General features: G+C 44.3%; 1 protein-coding gene across 1 annotated transcript in view; it reads left to right on the forward strand.

Annotated features, from left to right (window-relative positions):
• Window positions 1-457: 457 nt before the first annotated feature.
• sardh (sarcosine dehydrogenase) overlaps window positions 458-17,017 on the forward strand; it is a 64,748-nt gene continuing 48,188 nt past the window's right edge. The window contains 8 exon segments of the mRNA XM_083793905.1: window positions 458-562; window positions 3,184-3,369; window positions 5,850-5,986; window positions 8,485-8,663; window positions 8,988-9,167; window positions 9,862-9,985; window positions 13,348-13,448; window positions 14,658-14,762. Of these exon segments, the coding sequence (XP_083650031.1) occupies window positions 537-562; window positions 3,184-3,369; window positions 5,850-5,986; window positions 8,485-8,663; window positions 8,988-9,167; window positions 9,862-9,985; window positions 13,348-13,448; window positions 14,658-14,762 (1,038 nt within the window). The 5' untranslated portion in view covers window positions 458-536.

Genomic DNA, 17,017 nt, shown 5'->3' on the forward strand with positions numbered 1-17,017 from the left:
GCGACCCTTCCCTACAGTTCCCGGCTAGACTAGTGAAATTGTAACCATTCATCCTTGTGTTGTGTGTGTGACTGTGTGTGTGTGACTGTGTGTGTGTGTGTGTGTGTGTGTGTGTGTGTGTGTGTGTGTGTGTGTGTGTGTGTGTGTGTGTGTGTGTGTGTGTGTGTGTGTGTGTGTGTGTCAGACAGGGCAGCCCAGGTTACGTAGCTGACGATACATTACTTACTACGAGATCATATTCTAGTCCCCCGGCCCCATAGTAGGAACGAGTGAAGGATATCTGACAGCCCGAGAGAGCTGCCTGCACGCCACGCTGCACTGCAGTGCCGAGTTCACCAGCAAATACACACAACTATTCGGCCATTTTCTGCCGTGCTATAAGTAAGTCCTTCTACTTCAATAATCCGACAAGTTATTTGTTTTTATTGGTGGATAGGATTGTAACGGAAACATTCTAAAAGAAGCGGACACGGAGAGGGATTGTAGTATAGAAGCGTGCGCGTGGCAGCTGCTGCAGACTGCATGCAGTCGACTGCATGTCTTTGCTGCTCGTGAAAGAAACGTATACTTGCAGTCGATTCCTAGAAGCCTTGCATGTGCGAGAGAGAGAGAGAGAGAGAGAGAGAGAGAGGAGATCGCATGTACAGTCGGGTTAGGTTTATACTTGGCAAGTTGGCAGTTTAAGTTGGCACCGTTGCTTCTTTTGCTCGTGTCTCTTGTTTTGATACTGTGGCATGTAGTACTACGTGTAGTGTGCCGTTTCATTTGAAATGTTTGCGTGCGTGTGCGTGTGTGTGTGTGTGTGTGTAGTGTAGGTGTGTATGCTACATCTGCGCGTGTGGGGTGCATTGAACTTTCCGATACTTTCTCGATATCCTGCTACCTTGTTTACTCGCAGCAGCCGCGTGCAATGCTTGGAATTTGTATAGCCTAACTTTACTGGAACTCTGGAAGGAAGGGTTAAACAGCACTGTAAGTACTGAAGCAATGCACGCATTCTTTAGCAATATGTCGATCTCTCAGGCCAGCCAGCGGCTGCTATAGTCAACTCTTATCATTGTAGGTCTACCTACTGTATAATGACAATGCCTTATATGTGAATATAAAACAGAGATATTTCAGTTGACCGATTATTTGCATCTATTGATCAAATAATTAATACAAACATGTCTATAAAACATGCATAATTGCTCATGTTTCTACACATGTCTTCTAAATCATGACAGTTTTCAGAAAAACCCATGTTTCTATGTCAGTGGTTCCCTAACCTTTTTCATGTCAAGGACCCCAAATGTATTTGGTCGCCGACCCCCATCTGGAAATATGTTGTTTCAGGGACCCCCCCCCCCCCCCCAGAAGCAAAGATTCGAGTTTTCGTTCTGAAAAAATATAATTTTGCACCAAATTTTCACGACTTTTCAAAAAATAGCAGACCTACAAGCTCACGCTGTGAGCTTGTAGATCTGCTATTTTTCTATAGCTAAATTATAACCATAATGTTTAAAACACCAAAAGTGGTTCAACATGACTTGAATTATCATTATCAGGTAGCCTATACACTTCTAGCCTAACATCTTCAGGATAAGAATTAGGCTATTTGACCTTTAATTTTCTCTCAACTTAGCTTACCGTTACTTTATTGCACTATCTCAGCTAAATAAAGAGAAGTGCAAAAGTCAGGCCCAGGGGGGCAGTCAGACAGATATTTTGTGAAGCCACTAAGGAAATCGTAGTTCATATAATGGCCTGTTGTGGCGCTGTCATTGGACCCAGAAAAACCCATAGCCCCATGTATTTGGGCCCAACTTCACCTAGACTGTATTACCTTAATAAACATGGTCATGAATACTTTCTGCTTCCAGTCACTAGTTTAAATCTCATTTCTAATGTCATAATATTCTTTTTGGAAAATTATGGTCCCATTAATTAACAAAATGACCATAAAGTCGCGTATGTTCTGAGGGGCGTGGCTACCGTTACAGTCTATGATCGGGATTCCCCTCCCACTCGAGTCAAAATAAAAACCAACGGAGAAGAAGGGGGGAAGTCCCGCCTCGTTGTCTGGGCCAGCCAATGGCCAGCTGGGCCAAAACGGAGCCAGCCAATGGCCAGCTGGGCCAAAACTGATCTAGAAAGATGGCGACTTACAGTGCAGGAATAACAGGCTTCATTTTACGTCCATGTTAGACCCGGGGAACGCTTTGTCCATATTTTTTACAGTCTATGGTCAGACCCCATTTTCCACCAAAATATTCTAGAAGTGGTTCCGTTCTAGACTCTTGGGACCTCAGTGCTTTCAGGGAACCCGCCCGCCGTTTCTTTGGTTCCAGTTCCGAACCAACTTTTAGGGTTCTGAAACCAGTAGAAACATGTCTGAACTCTGAACTGGTTCAATATTTGACGGGAAAGAAAAACAGAGCCATAGAGTAAGACAGAGTTATGAAGACTTTGTTCACTTCGTGGGGCTTCAGTTCATAGACTTCTAGTCCTGGACCGGAAGGCGGAAGTATAGGCAGAAATGGACATTGGACACCAGGCAACAGCCCAGCTTTAATGATCTTAAATCCCTTTATTTTAGATTGTTTTGTAGTAATCGTACGACATGAAACATTACAGAGACTTCAGTTGTTACTTTACAATACTTTTAAAACAGTTGTCATGTTGCACACATGCCTAAAATTGGCTCGGTTTCCGCCCCCTCAATGTCGTAACTCTTCTATTAGAAGGCTCTGGGGGAGAAGAAAAAAACGAGCCGGTTCAACCCTGGTGGAGAAGGGGCCACACTGGTGGAAGATCTGCTATTTTTGAAAAATCGTGAAAATGTGGCGCAAATCTTACTACTGTATATTCTTTCAGAGTGAACGTTTTTAACTAAAATCTTTGCTTCTGGGGAGGGGGTCCCTGGAACAACATATTTCCAGATGGGGCTCGGCGGCCAAAATACATATATCTTTTGGGGGTCCTTGACGTGAAACAGTTTGAGAACAACTGACATAGAAACATAGGTTTTTCAAGAACACTGTCATGGGTTGAGTACTGGAGTGCATACATGTACAGTACTTAGTTACTTCACACCACTGGAGATTAAAAAAAGTGCCAGCACACCCTGGCACACACACCCTTGATATACAAGTCAATGGCAAACAAATGCACTCTCCCTGTGTGTGCTTTTGTCTACCGCAGGGCCATGGCCTTCCTAGGGAGTGCTGTTTGGAGGGCAGTGTCGGCAGTGCGACCCCCGCTCTCCCCTCTGTGCCGTGTGAGCGCCCACTCCTACAGCTCGGACCAGACGCAGGAGAAGAGTGTCCCTTACGAGAAGACCCTCAAACAGGAAGGTGGTGTTCAAGGCCCTACGAAACCTCTGCCAAGGTGAGGGTGCTGCGAAGAAAGGGCAGGTGATGACAATTAAGACACGCTTTTCTTGGCGCGATTCATACTCCTATTTTTAGAGCCGAATAAAAGTCGGTTCGGCTCTGTAGAGCCTACAAAGTACATTTGATGTTGGGGGGTGGGGGGGGGGGGGGTACCGTCCTAAAGTCGGCTCTTCGGTGCTACTGAAAATGTCTGACGAGCCGAAATAATTTCGTCACTACAGCGCCGAAACAGCGGTAAAATAGGAGTATGAATCGGCCCTTAGACCAGGTGATTTGAATACAGTAGACCAGTGGTTTCCACACTTTTCCGATCGAGACTCAAAAGAGAGATTAGACGTTGGCCAAAAGGGACACAGACTGGTGAAAATAGCAGATCCATTTAGTACAACGCGTCGCTTCACGGCAATCAAAAAACATGAATTAAAAAACAATCTCGCCTAATGATGATGTCACTGGAAGACGTTTTGTAAACTGCCCACAGTTGCAATAAGCGTTGTTTTGACCAGAAATGTCGCCTGTGGATGGGGATTTGGAGTATAAAGGGACTGAAAGCGTGCGTGCGCACGTGTGTGCACGCGCAATGAAGATGGCGCCCAGTCCAGTCTTATGGCTAACAACAGATTAGCCATCCGAAGCTCATGTGAGTAGTCTTTTTCCACTAGATCGGATCAAACACGTTTATACGACTGAATTAACGTCGCCTCCCCCTGGCCAGCCGGGGCGCCTGATGGAGGGGAAAGGAACTGGTTGGAATAACGTGTTCCTTCCACGCGCTACGTCCAACCAGGGAAACCCATGTCAGGTGTAAAGGAGCAACTTGGACACTCGGGCATGAAGGAAGCATGAGTTCAAGTCCGTTGCTCTCCCCTTATCCCTCATATATGGGGGACTAGGTTGGCGGAGGGTGTGTAGAGCCCAGGATCACATTAGATGATTGACACAGGGGTGAAAAATGGGCTACAAAATTGTGGGATAAAAATATATATATATAAAAAAAAAGAGACACTGCGAAGGAAACTTTCAACGTGAAATGTTTAATTCGTTATGATTGGTCAGTTCTGATTGGTGGTTTTGAATTGACAATTTTAAGGACTTTTAAGACCTTTTTAATACCTCAAAAAAAAGAGGGGGGGGGGGGAAGACCATTACTGCATCAAAAGTAAACAAACTATACTTAAAAAAAAACTGGTCAAACATTGGCCAAATTGTCAAATAATATAAGAAAGAGAACCACCGTTCTACGACATGACTATACTCATCCTGTGACAGATTAGGCTTGAAACTTAAAAGGTAGCACTTTTAATAGAATGGTTGAGTTTTTGATGAACTGCTGTTGGTGACGGTAGTACACTAAGTACAGTCAGCTGTTCACCGCTGGCATTTCATGAATGGAAGGAGAGGGGGGGGGGGGGGGGGGGGTGAACGACGGGGAAGTCCAACTTTGCTGACAAATGAATGTATGGCGACAAATTTATTAGGTCACCGAGAGGTACAGTAGGCCTACTGCCAGACGCGCTGCATGCCAAGAACTCACTTCTCCAGTGTACTGCGTTTTGTTCATTTGTGACCAGATTTTGACTGAGAGCCTGCCGTCGCGCAGATTACAGCTTTTCACCAGAGGAGATTATATTTTTTTCTCCCCCCAAAATGAGTTAATAGCACAGGCAGACTCTTCACATACTAGAGCATGTCTGAAATACAGGTACATACAGGTGTAGCAGCGTGGGGATTGTTGTCTTAGCGTTTTGTAAAGCGGTCAGCCCATTCTGACCTGAGATCAGATTCATACGAGGTTTCCACTGGACACACACTGGCCTGATTAACCCATTCTGACCTGAGATCAGATTGTCAGTCGTTCTTCAATAAAAAAAAAAATAGCAAACCTTTCTGTTTTAGTCATAGTCTCTTGAAACGTTTTCATTTAGTTTTAGTCACATTTTAGTTACCTGAAATGTTTTAGTGTTTAGTCTAGTTTTAGCTGACTAAATATAAGATTGTTGTCGACTAAATCTACAGTTGATTCAGTCGACTGAAATGTACTTCAGCGGGCCTTGATGCCGTCGTAATGACTGATTTTACACTTGCTGAGAATAGCCGATCTACAAGCTCACAACGCGTCGCACTGCGACCAAGTGTTAAAATGACTCTCTTGTCCACAAGTCCCCTCCTAACATTTTAGTCAAGTTTTTATTTGTAAAATTGACAGTATATTTTAGTCTCAGTTTCAGTCATCATAGCTTAGTTTTCATTTAGTTTCCATTTAGTTTTCTTCTGTGGGAAAAAAGGCAGTCGACGGACATCTTTCCGTCTTCGTTTTAGTCGACGAAAACAACACCGCGCCGTCCGTGACCACATAGGGACCACATAGCAACCCATCGATATAGCCGTCTATATACTGTACCTGTCGCCGACAACTGCGATGAGCTGAAGAGTTGTTCACCTCTCATCATGCCATCTTAATCTGCCTCTCCTCAGGTCGGCAGATGCTGTTGTGATCGGAGGCGGCAGCCTGGGCTGTCAGACCGTCTACCACCTCGCTAAAATGGGCATGACCAACGTCGTGCTGCTGGAGAGGGATCGCCTGACCGCCGGAACGACCTGGCACACAGCAGGTACACACACGCCTGGCAACGACCTGGCACACAGCAGGTACACACACGCCTGGCAACGACCTGGCACACAGCAGGTACACACACGCCTGGCAACGACCTGGCACACAGCAGGTACACACACGCCTGCTACGTGTGGAGTAGAAAAGGGGGGTGGGGGGGTTGTGCAGGGCTGGGCTGGGCTGGGAGGATGATTATATGAACCCATTTTTTGACCTGAGATCAGATTTCTAAAATAAATGTCTGTTTGAAAATGACAGTTTTCTGAAAAAGCTATGTTTCTATGTCAGTCGTTCTTCGATTTTTCAAAAAATAGAAGACCTACAAGCTCGTGAGCTTTTAGATCTGCTATTTTTCAATAGCTAAAGCATAGCATAATGCTGACACCAAAAGGGGTTCCCGCCTAGAATGGGTTAATTGTTGTTGGCTCCCTAATGCTCATCATTCCAAAACCACTAATATATACTTAGTTATAATTTCGACCGAGATCGATTCTACAAAGTGTCTTCTAAATCCTGACAGTTTTCTGAAATACCCATGTTTCTGTGTCTGTGGTTCTCAAACTAATTCACGTCAAAGGACCCTCAGAATTATCTTTAATTGGCCGCCGACCCCCATCTGAAAATATGTTGTTCCAAGGACTCTCCCAGAAGCAAAGATTTGAGTTAAAAACTGAAAGTATTTGTGCCGCATTTTCACAACTTTTCAAAAATAGCAGACCTACAAGCTCGTAGCGCGGCACTCGGTGCCGCGCTATGAGCTTGCAGATCTGCTATTATTCAACAGCTAAAGCTCAACATAGTGCTCAAACCAGCAAAAGTATAGACTCATAGTCGTATAAATATAGTTAACCCGAGGCCCCCAGGGCTTTATAGTGGGTCCACCTTTTCTCCTCGATACCGAAACTCTTCATCTACATGTTTACACACAGTGTGTTGTTGTGAGCTTGTATTTTAGCTGAATATTAGCCCGGGAATGGAGATGCTGGGGTTCAAGTGACTATAGTGCCTACTTTTTTTTTCCTAAAACACAATGGTGTCCGCATTGGCACTTTACTGTACCAGAGTCGTGTGGGAACTCTACAGGCCACTGCTACAAGTTGCCAGCGTTTAGAGAATTTATACAGCTGAAAATGTTTAGCCGAATTCCAAGAATTTAATGTGGGATTAAAGGAATTATTGTGTATTGTGTATACCTTTTTCTGAAGTGACGGCTTAAAATGTTTCGTATGGTTTTATAGGCCAATGGTAGAAAGGACTGTATATTTATCATGTATATCATGTTAAAAGATGCACATGTACTTTTGTTTGTTTGAATTTACCATGCTAGAGATGGCAACGTGCTCGCCTCTGTATCATGTTAGAATCCAATATTGGAAAAACTCAACCTGATTTTAATAGACTGATGAATAGACTAATAGATTAAAGTAGCTATAAGCAATAATAATGTCGAAAATGTGAAAGTCGAAATGACTAACCAATCAGGAAGTAGACAGGCAAATCAACCAATGACAAAGCCTCTAGGGAAATCTTTGAATGCAGATTGTGGCCCTATAGATGTGTCACAGAGACTACATTTGTTTTGGGAGCGTTCTGCCCATTGCTGGCTGTCTGAATACTAAATACTAAATCTAATGTGTGTGTACTTTGTGTCGATAATAATTTGTCTGTATACTTTGTAGTTTGCAAGGGGGAACAAAAATAATGTGTATAATCATGTGACGCATGTGACTTGGGTTGACTATAGAGATTAGCTTGTGCTATAGCGGCGGCTTAATGAACAATGCATTTTAACCCATTCTGACCTGAGATCAGATTCTAAAAATGTCTTCTACACCAAAATGGGTTCCCGCCCAGAATGGGTTAAAAAACCCAGACTGAGTAATCAGAGCCACGCAGTTAACACCATAGGGATTAATCCAGAGGTTTGCCTTCATTCATGCCAAGCTATTAGACTTAGATTACTGTACTGTACTGTACTGTACTGTACTGTACCGGTTTTAGCGTTAACTCCTTGCAACCGTTTGGACCCAAGGGAGTTGCATGCATGGTGACCCTTTTGTGTGGTTATAGGGCTAGAAAATACATTTATATGAATGGATAAAAAAAAACACCATTATATCCACACATAGCTATTGAAAGATAGCAGATCTACAAGCTCTACGAGCTCGTAGGTCTGCTATTTCTGAAAAATCGTGAAACTGAGTCACAAAGTTGGAATATATTCTTTCAGAGCTAACGTTTTTTAACTCAAATCTTTACTTCTGGGGCGTTCCTGGAACAACATATTTTCATAATAATCTTGGGGGTCCTTGACATGAAAATGTCTGAGAACGTACATGGGTTTTTCAGAAAACGGTCAGGATTTAGAAGACATTTTGTAGAATTGTCGTGGGGTCTAAATGGGTTAACGTGTTAACACATTGTGCCGTGAACACATTTGCATAATGGTGATTCCATGCCGTGCCCTGTGCCCGTGTTAATTATCACCACCAATTATAGGCCTTCTGTGGCAGCTGCGGCCCAGTGACGTGGAAGTGGAACTCCTGGCCCACACCAGGAACGTGGTCAGCCGAGACCTGGAGCAGGAGACTGGCCTCCACACGGGGTGGATCCAAAATGGAGGTCTCTTCATCGCCTCCAACAAGCAGAGACTGGACGAGTACAAGCGCCTCATGTCGGTACGGACCTGACGCCCGGATAGATGCCTTTGTTATCCCATTCTGACCTGAGACCTGTTAGCTTGTAGGTCTGCTATTTTTGAAAATGTGGCGCAAATTTCGAACATGTATATTTTTTCAGAGCAAATGTTTGTAACTCAAAACTTTGCTTCTGGGAGGGCATGGGGGGGCGTTGGCAGCCAATTACATATATTTTTGGGGGTCCTTGACAGGGTTTTTTCAGAAAACTGTCTTTAAAAAACTGATTTTAGAAGACATTCGTAGAATCGTCCTCGGGGTCTAAAACGTGTTAATCATAATTCTTAACGATTCGTCCTTCTCCAGCTGGGCAAGGTGTACGGCATCGAGTCCCACGTCCTCTCCCCCGCGGAGACCAAAGACCTGTATCCCCTGATGAACGTGGACGACCTCTACGGAACGCTGTACGTGCCCAAGGACGGGACCATGGACCCGGCGGGAACCTGCACCACGCTGACGCGGGCTGCGTCTGCCCGGGGAGCAACGGTAATAATGTGTAACAATCAGGCCCCCTTTTCCCACCGGGTTGGTTCCCAATGGGAACCGGTTCAGTAAATGACCCAAGGCACTGTGTGTCATGCTTTTATTTTGAAAGGGTTTTCTTTTTGGTTTGAGTTCAGTGTGTGGCTGAGAGCCTGGTAATTTTCCACTGGGGGGTTGCATTGATTAGTGATTGCACTCACCTGGCTGCTCAGGATCAGATCAAGGAAATGTTTGAGGAAGCACAGTTTCATATCTTAGCACCCAGCTAGAACGGGAACAAGGTATTGTGTTTGTGTTTTTATTTTCTGTGCGATTACTTTAGAGATGTTTATATTAAGAGAGAAGGTGTCATGTAAACATTCTCTGGCTTGGGTTATTTACAGGTTCAGTTCTTTTTGGTTTTTATAGTTTAAAGGTGTAAAATCAGTCATTACGACGGCATCAAGGCCCGCCAAAATACATTTTGTTCGACTAAATCACCCGTAGATTTAGTCGGCTAAAATCATATGATATTTAGTCGACTAAAACTAGACTTAACACAAAAACATTCCAGGTGACTAAAATGTGACTAAAGACTAAATGAAATGCTATCCAAAAGACTATGAAAAAAAAAAAAGAATTGCTGCCCAAAAACAACACTGGTTTTGCGTCTGTGTGCCCCTCCTCCTCCTCCTCCTCCTCCTCCTCCTCCAATCAGGTGATTGAGAACTGTCCGGTGACCGGTATCCAGGTGCGGGCGGATGACCTTGGCGTGAAGCGAGTCAAAGCGGTGGAGACTCCTCATGGCACCATTGAGACGGCCTGTGTGGTCAACTGTGCAGGTTAGATTGGAATTAATATTAGTACCGTAACTACTGTGAATGATTCATTATAGTCTACTGAAATTGTGTTAACACGTTTTTAGCGATGGGAGTTTAATCGGCAAACACATCGGTATCGGCCGATTGTATTTTTTTTTATTTTTTTTTATCAACACATTTAGTACAGGAAGTGCCTTCAAAATAAAGGCTATAGAGTGCCAGAGTTGTCTGATCGCTTTTACTTTGAAAGCCATGAAACAGGAAACACTTGCCTAAAAAAGTTGACTTTACAAAGGGACCTCACATCCCCGATCATCTTAATATATTGTTTTACGCTCCAAAAAACGTTCATATTTTGCGGGAGAGACGGATGAGGAGCAGAAATGAAGCGCCAGCATATCGATCCATTCATCACCGCGGAGAGCGCCTTGGATTAGGAGATACGAGTCATTCTTTCCGCCGCGCTAACATGGGAGTCAATGACAAGCTAATAGTTGCACTGAGCGTTAGCATACGGCAAGCGAAAAGCGAAATGCCAAAAAAAAAAATAGGAAAAATTCTGAATATTCTTATCTCGCCCCGCGTCGCTGGGACGTCGCTAGGACGTCCTCACACGTCAATAGTACTAATATTTCGGGGTCCTTATGACGTTCTCAGACGTCCTATGTATAGAATCTGTTAAAGGGTAAGACCACTTTTTGAGAGGAATTGGGTTGTTCTCTTACCATATTATGGGCAAACTAGTCCATTCCATGAGTTATTTCTCTCCGTTGTTTATTAGCAATTTAAGAAATAAAAAATAAATAAAAAGGTCGCTCATTGACTTCCATCGTAGCGGGGAAACAGCTCTCAAAGTCACTCTTTTAGCACATAAACCAGCGCAACAAAAGCTGATTCTGACAGTTTATGACATCATAAACTCATGCGGTTTTATTTTTAATACAAAAATGTCAATTTAGTCTTGTTTTGACTAATTTGTGTAGAAAGAAGATCCGGGAGGTATGCCTATACGCCGACCGAATCACTGCCGTTTGCATTGAGTAAAAAACGATCTGATTGGACCAAAACTGTAACACCCACTCCTGAAGCGTATTATTGGAATGCTGTTGTTGAGCCACGACGGGGATGTAAACAAAATGGATTTGATGTCGTCCGCTTGTCACTAAAAACACACACAATGGACGTGTTTGAGGGAGACACTTTAGAAAACACTTGAGTTTAGAAGAAGTGTCTGTGTCTGGGACTGCTCGTATTGCGAGACTGGAGCTGGGTGCATCTCAAATTAGCGTGGAGACTTGTTTACAAACGAAACCTCGCAAGATGTCCCTGCGAGAGTTGGACCCTTTATAAATCTATCTTAAAAGACCGCATGCGTTTTCCTGATGTCATAAACTGTCAGTATCAGCTTCTGTTGCGTTGGTTTTATGTGCTAAAAGAGTGACTTTGAGAGCTGTTTCCCCGATACAATGGAAGTCAATGAGCGACTATTTTATTTCTTTTTTATTTCTTAGACTGCTAATAAACAACACAACGGAGAGAAATAACTCATGGAATGGACTAGTTTCCCCATGATAAAATTCTGACTTGTCTAAGCCTGCAGTGCTGTTACATGCATTTTTGCAGAATGGACAAAATTATTATAATCTTTCAATATATCGGTAATATCGGTTATCGGCCATAACAGCAGTTGATTACCGGTATATCGGATATCGATAACGGCCAAAATATCTCATCGGCACACCCCCGTCACGTTTTAATGAACAAAAAATGTAGTCAACTCTAGGCATTCTTTTTTTAAATAAAGCATCTCCCTCTGTCTGTGTCTGTCCGTACATACTGTATCTCTTTCTTTCTCTCTCTCAAAGATGCGCATGGCAGCATCTGTTTTTGTTTTATTCTTATTAGTCAATATTCATATCTTAATCTGAATTATGCACTTTTTAAATCTCAAGGAAATACGGTGGGCGGCGGTGGCTCAGGGGTATAGAGTGGCCGCATGGTAACCGAAACGTTGCTAGTTGGAACCCTGTGGGCTCCACCCAGAGTCAGTGTCGAAGTGTCCTTGAGCAAGGCTCTGAACCCCCTAATAGACCTATCCCAAGCCCCTCCCCAAACTGCTATGGTCCAATCACAGCAAAGCATAACATGGGTTAGACAAACCTCTCCACCAATAGTTTTCCTATAATGACAAAACATTGTTTAAAAAAAAAAAAATCTGCGCACATCTTTTTCCAGTGCATACGGCAGGCCTTGTTGTTGTATTTGGAAGAGATTTTGAAGGTCTGTTCCAAAAATGAGCCAGTATTTAATGTGTCAAATCCATGATATTTAACATTGGAATGAATGAGCCTGGCTGGAAAGTGTCTAAGTGGGAGAGGCCGGGTCTTAGCTATAGTTCAATTGGTCCTCAGTGTATGAATATGTGTGTGAATGTAAAGTTTAAAATCTATGTAAAGCGCCGTAGATGTTGTGTGTAAGATACAGCCTGTAATATCTTGTAGCAGCATGTACAGTGTACAGTACAAGAAGCTGTTTACACATGTATTTCTTGCTTTGACCACCAGAGGGTAGTCCGTAACTGATTGCACAAACATTATCGGGTGCCTCTCCTATTCTTCTCAGAACTTGTGAGTGCAAAAAGGATAGTTGGCCTAGCCTGGTTAATGTTACTCTGTTAAGGCAGTGGTTCCCAAACCTTTTTTCAAGTCAAGGACACCCACATTGACACTAATTAGCCTGCCATTAGCCCCCATTAGGCCTATACGTGTTGGCCAAATGTCTTCTAAATCATGACCGTTTTCTGAAAAGCCTGTTTCTCTGTCAGTGGTTCTCAAACTATTTCACGTCGAGGACCCCCAGAAATTATATGTAATCGGCCCGCCGACCCCCATCTGAAAATACGTTGTTCCAGCCAGGGACCCCCCCCCCCCTCAGAAGCAAAGATTTGAGTTAAAAACGTTAGCTGTGAAGGCATATATTCAAAGATGTGCGCCACATTGTCCTGATTCTTTTCAAAAATAGTAGATCTACAAGCTATTTCCAACAGCTAAAGTATAACATAATGCTTATAACATTAAAAGGATAGAGACTGAACCGGCACCAAACTTTAGTGTCCAAAATGCGGAAGTGCCGAAACGGGCGCTCGAAGTTAAAGCCACAGCTGCACGGGGTTTCCTCGTCATAACTCCACGGGTCCGCCTGCAGTACTCAACCTCTTACCACTTGGGGCCGAGCACCCTCAACGTTGGAGAGCTGCACAGGGGGCTTGGCTTATACAACACCAAAGGGTGGTTCTTGACTTTTCTTTTAGGCGACATTTTTTATGACGTTCTGTGCGTATGCGTGTGTGTGTGTGTGTGTGTGCGTATGTGTCCACGGTGCAGGTGTGTGGGCCACCAAGCTGGGCGACATGGCAGGAGTCAAGGTTCCCCTCGTTGCAATGCACCACGCCTACGTCGTGACGGAGAGAATTGACGGCATACAGGTGAGACCTAGCCTCGATACCCAGGCTTTCATTTCGTCTGCGCGAAAAATGAAAGCCTGGATTTACGCATGGGCTGCACTGGCCTTAAAAGTGGGATCGCTCCAAGTGATGTGACGTCAGGGCTCTGAGCGGTGTGCACCCCTCAAAATAACACTGTGAGGGGATTATTACCAGTGGAATTCAAACGAGGCTATGCGAGGAAAATGAGGAGAATGGCTGAAGAACCCACCACACCGTCTAAGAAAAAAACCAACGTGTGCCGACTCACAAGCTCATAGCGCGCCACTTACGAGCTTGTAGGTCTGCTATTTTTTTTTTATCGTGAAAATGTGGCACAAATCTTTCTTTCAGAGCTTCTGAGGGGTTCCTGAAATAACATATTTTCAGATGGGGGTCGGCGGGCCAATTACATATAATTTTTGGGGTCCTTGACAATAAATATTGAGAACCACTGATACAGAAACATGAGGTATTTCATAAAACTGTCAGGATTTAGAATACATGATTTTTTTAAATTTTGACGTCCGGCCTAAATGGGTTAAACAAACTCAGCCTGTTGAGGTGTTCCGCATCACAGTTAACCCATTGTGGGGCGGGAACCCCTTTAGGTGTTAGCATTACGTTAGCTTTAGCTATTGAAAAATAGCAGATCTACAAGCTCATGGTGGCGCGCTACGAGCTTGTAGGTCTGCTATATTTTTTTAATCAAAGAACGACTGATGAATTGAACAATGTGGACCCTGTTGTAAACAAGTGTAATGCTTAATTGGGTCGTCCACTCACAGTTGACAGTCTTTTGTATTGAGTTTGTGCTTAAAATGTACTGTAAATTCTACAAACTGTTAATAAATATTTCAATCAATCAAAAACAGCTTTTTCAGAAAACTGTCAGGATGTAGAAGGTCAGAATGGGGTTGAATCAAAGCTCAAAGTTGTTTTTACTTCTACTGTATCTTTTTTTTTTTTTTTTTAAGATATTTTTTGCGGCTTACGCCTTTTATTGATTTTTGAAGGGACAGACAGTAGGCTGACAGGAAACGGGAGAGAGATGGGGGGATGACATGCAGTAAAGGCCGTGTCGGGTCCGGGAGTCGAACCCGCGGCACACTGCGACTGGATTACCAGTCCGGTGCCCAGACCGTTACGCTACGGCCTGGGCCTCTTCTACTGTATCTTGTCTCATGTTTTTGTCTTGTTTTTGTTCCTCAGAATATGCCTAATGTCCGGGACCACGATGCCTCCGTGTACCTGCGCCTCCAAGGTGACGCTCTCTCCGTGGGGGGGTACGAGGCCAACCCGGTGTTCTGGGATGAGGTAACTGTACCCAAAGTTGATAACGTTTATACTTCAATAACTCTCTGGGGCTTGTCTTTTCCGTCTCGTTTTGCAATTAATGTCAGACAAGGTGACTTTTAAATGTTCTTATTTTCTTTTTATTGTGCCTCTCCCTGAGACTAGACGGCAGCAATATCTCATACTGTCTCATACAATTTACAATTTAGGCATTTAGCAGACGCTCTTAATCCAGAGCGACTTACATTAAGCAAGAACAAAAAAGCATGGGAATACATCACAAAAAAGCATTTATCATGAAACATGCGTAAGCTAAGAAAGTAACAGAGGAATATCTATATAATGAAACTATACATATAAACTATACATATATACTACTATGCTATACATATGTACTATGACGTGCTATGACTACATACAATGCAATTATAGTGCTGTCTACATAACAATGCAATTATAGTGCTGTCTACATAACATGCTATAAGTCTGTATCAAATGCTATCTAAGTCTACATAAATGCTATCTAAGGGGGTGGGGTAAGTGCTATGGGCCATGATGGAGTCTGAAAAGGTGGGTTTTCAGACTACGGCGGAAGATTGGGAGTGATGCTGCAGTTCTGACTGCAATGGGAAGTGTATTCCACAGTTTTGGAGCCAGAAGGGAGAAGAGTTTGGGACGTGTGGAGCGTTGTCCCGGCGTTTTTAGTGAGGGTACTTCCAGCTTCCCTGCGTTGGCTGATCTGAGTGCGCGGGAGGGTTTGTAGGGTTCGATCATACTTGCAAGATATGGGGGAGCCATACCTTTGGTTGCTTTGAATGCCAGCATCAGAGTTTTGTATTCTGTGCGGGCAGCGACCGGGAGCCAGTGGGAGCGGAGCAGGGGGGAGACAATTTTGGCTGGTTGAAGACCAAGCGAGCTGCAGCATTTTGGATCAGCTGGAGAGGCTTAAGTGCACATGCTGGTAGGCCAGTAAGGAGGGAGTTACAATAGTCGAGTTTTGACAAGACTGTTGTCTGGATTAGGAGCTGGGCTGATTCCTGGGTGAGGAACGGTCTAATTCGACGTATGTTATAGAGTGTGAACCTACAGGATCGAGTGACAGCTGTGATTCTGATGTGGGTTTTGAACGAGAGCTGACTGTCCAGGACAACACCAAGATTCCTGGCTGTTGGGACAGACGTTACCAGGGCGTTGTCTACGGAAATAGTTAGCTCCCGCATAGGGCAGGACTTAGCTGGGAAGAAGAGAAGCTCAGTCTTGTCTGGGTTCAGTTTGAGGTGGTTGGAGGACATCCACTGTGAGATGTCAGCCAGGCATGCGGTGATGCGCTCTTCCACCTGAGTGGCAGAGGGGGGGGAAGGATAGAAACAGTTGTGTGTCATCGGCGTAGCAGTGATAGGATATATTGTGAGCAGAGATGATAGTGCCAAGGGATTTAGTGTACAGTGAGAAAAGGAGGGGACCAAGTACAGATCCCTGTGGGACCCCAGTTTGTTGGGTTCGGGGGGATGATAACAGACCTTTCCAGGAAACCTGGTAGGTCCAGTCGGTGAGGTAGGAGGAGAACCACTTTAGTGCCGTTCCACCGATGCCTAGATCCGCTAGGGTGTCTAGGAGCAGTTGGTGGTTCACTGTGTCAAATGCTGCCGATAGGTCTAGAAGAATCAGTACTGCAGACTGGGAAGCAGCTTGGGCAGCATGTAGTGCTTCTGTGACTGCCAGCAGGGCAGTTTCTGTGGAGTGGGCCTTCTTAAATCCGGACTGGTTGGGATCCAGCAGGTTGTTCTGTGAGAGATGGAGACTGGAGAGAGAGCTGGTTGGAGACAACACGTTCAATGGTTTTAGAAATAAATTAAAGGAGTGATACCGGTCTGTAGTTCTTGACATTTGAGGGTTTGTTTCTTGAGGAGTGGTGTTACTCTGGCTGACTTGAGGGCAGATGGGAAGCAGCCTGAGGTTACTGAGGTGTTGATGATGGAGGTGATGAAGGGGAGCAGATCAGGTGCGATGGTCTGGAAGATTGGAGACGGGACAGGGTCAAGAGGACAGGTGGTAGGTCTAGAGGATCTTACTAGTTGTAGAACCTCGTCTGGGGAAAGAGGAGAGGAAGGAGGACATGCATGGTATGTTGGGGTTAGTGTTGGTTGAGTCAGATGCCACTTTATGTCGGAGGGGAGGAAAGGAGCTGCTGATATCATCAACCTTCTTCTCGAAGTAGTTGACAAAAACATCAGCAGTGAGGGGTGAAGGTTGAGTGGGGGGAGGGGGTTTAAGGA

The sequence above is a fragment of the Protomyctophum parallelum genome, assembly GCF_964188405.1.
Source record: "Protomyctophum parallelum genome assembly, chromosome: 21".
Lineage (NCBI taxonomy): Eukaryota > Metazoa > Chordata > Actinopteri > Myctophiformes > Myctophidae > Protomyctophum > Protomyctophum parallelum.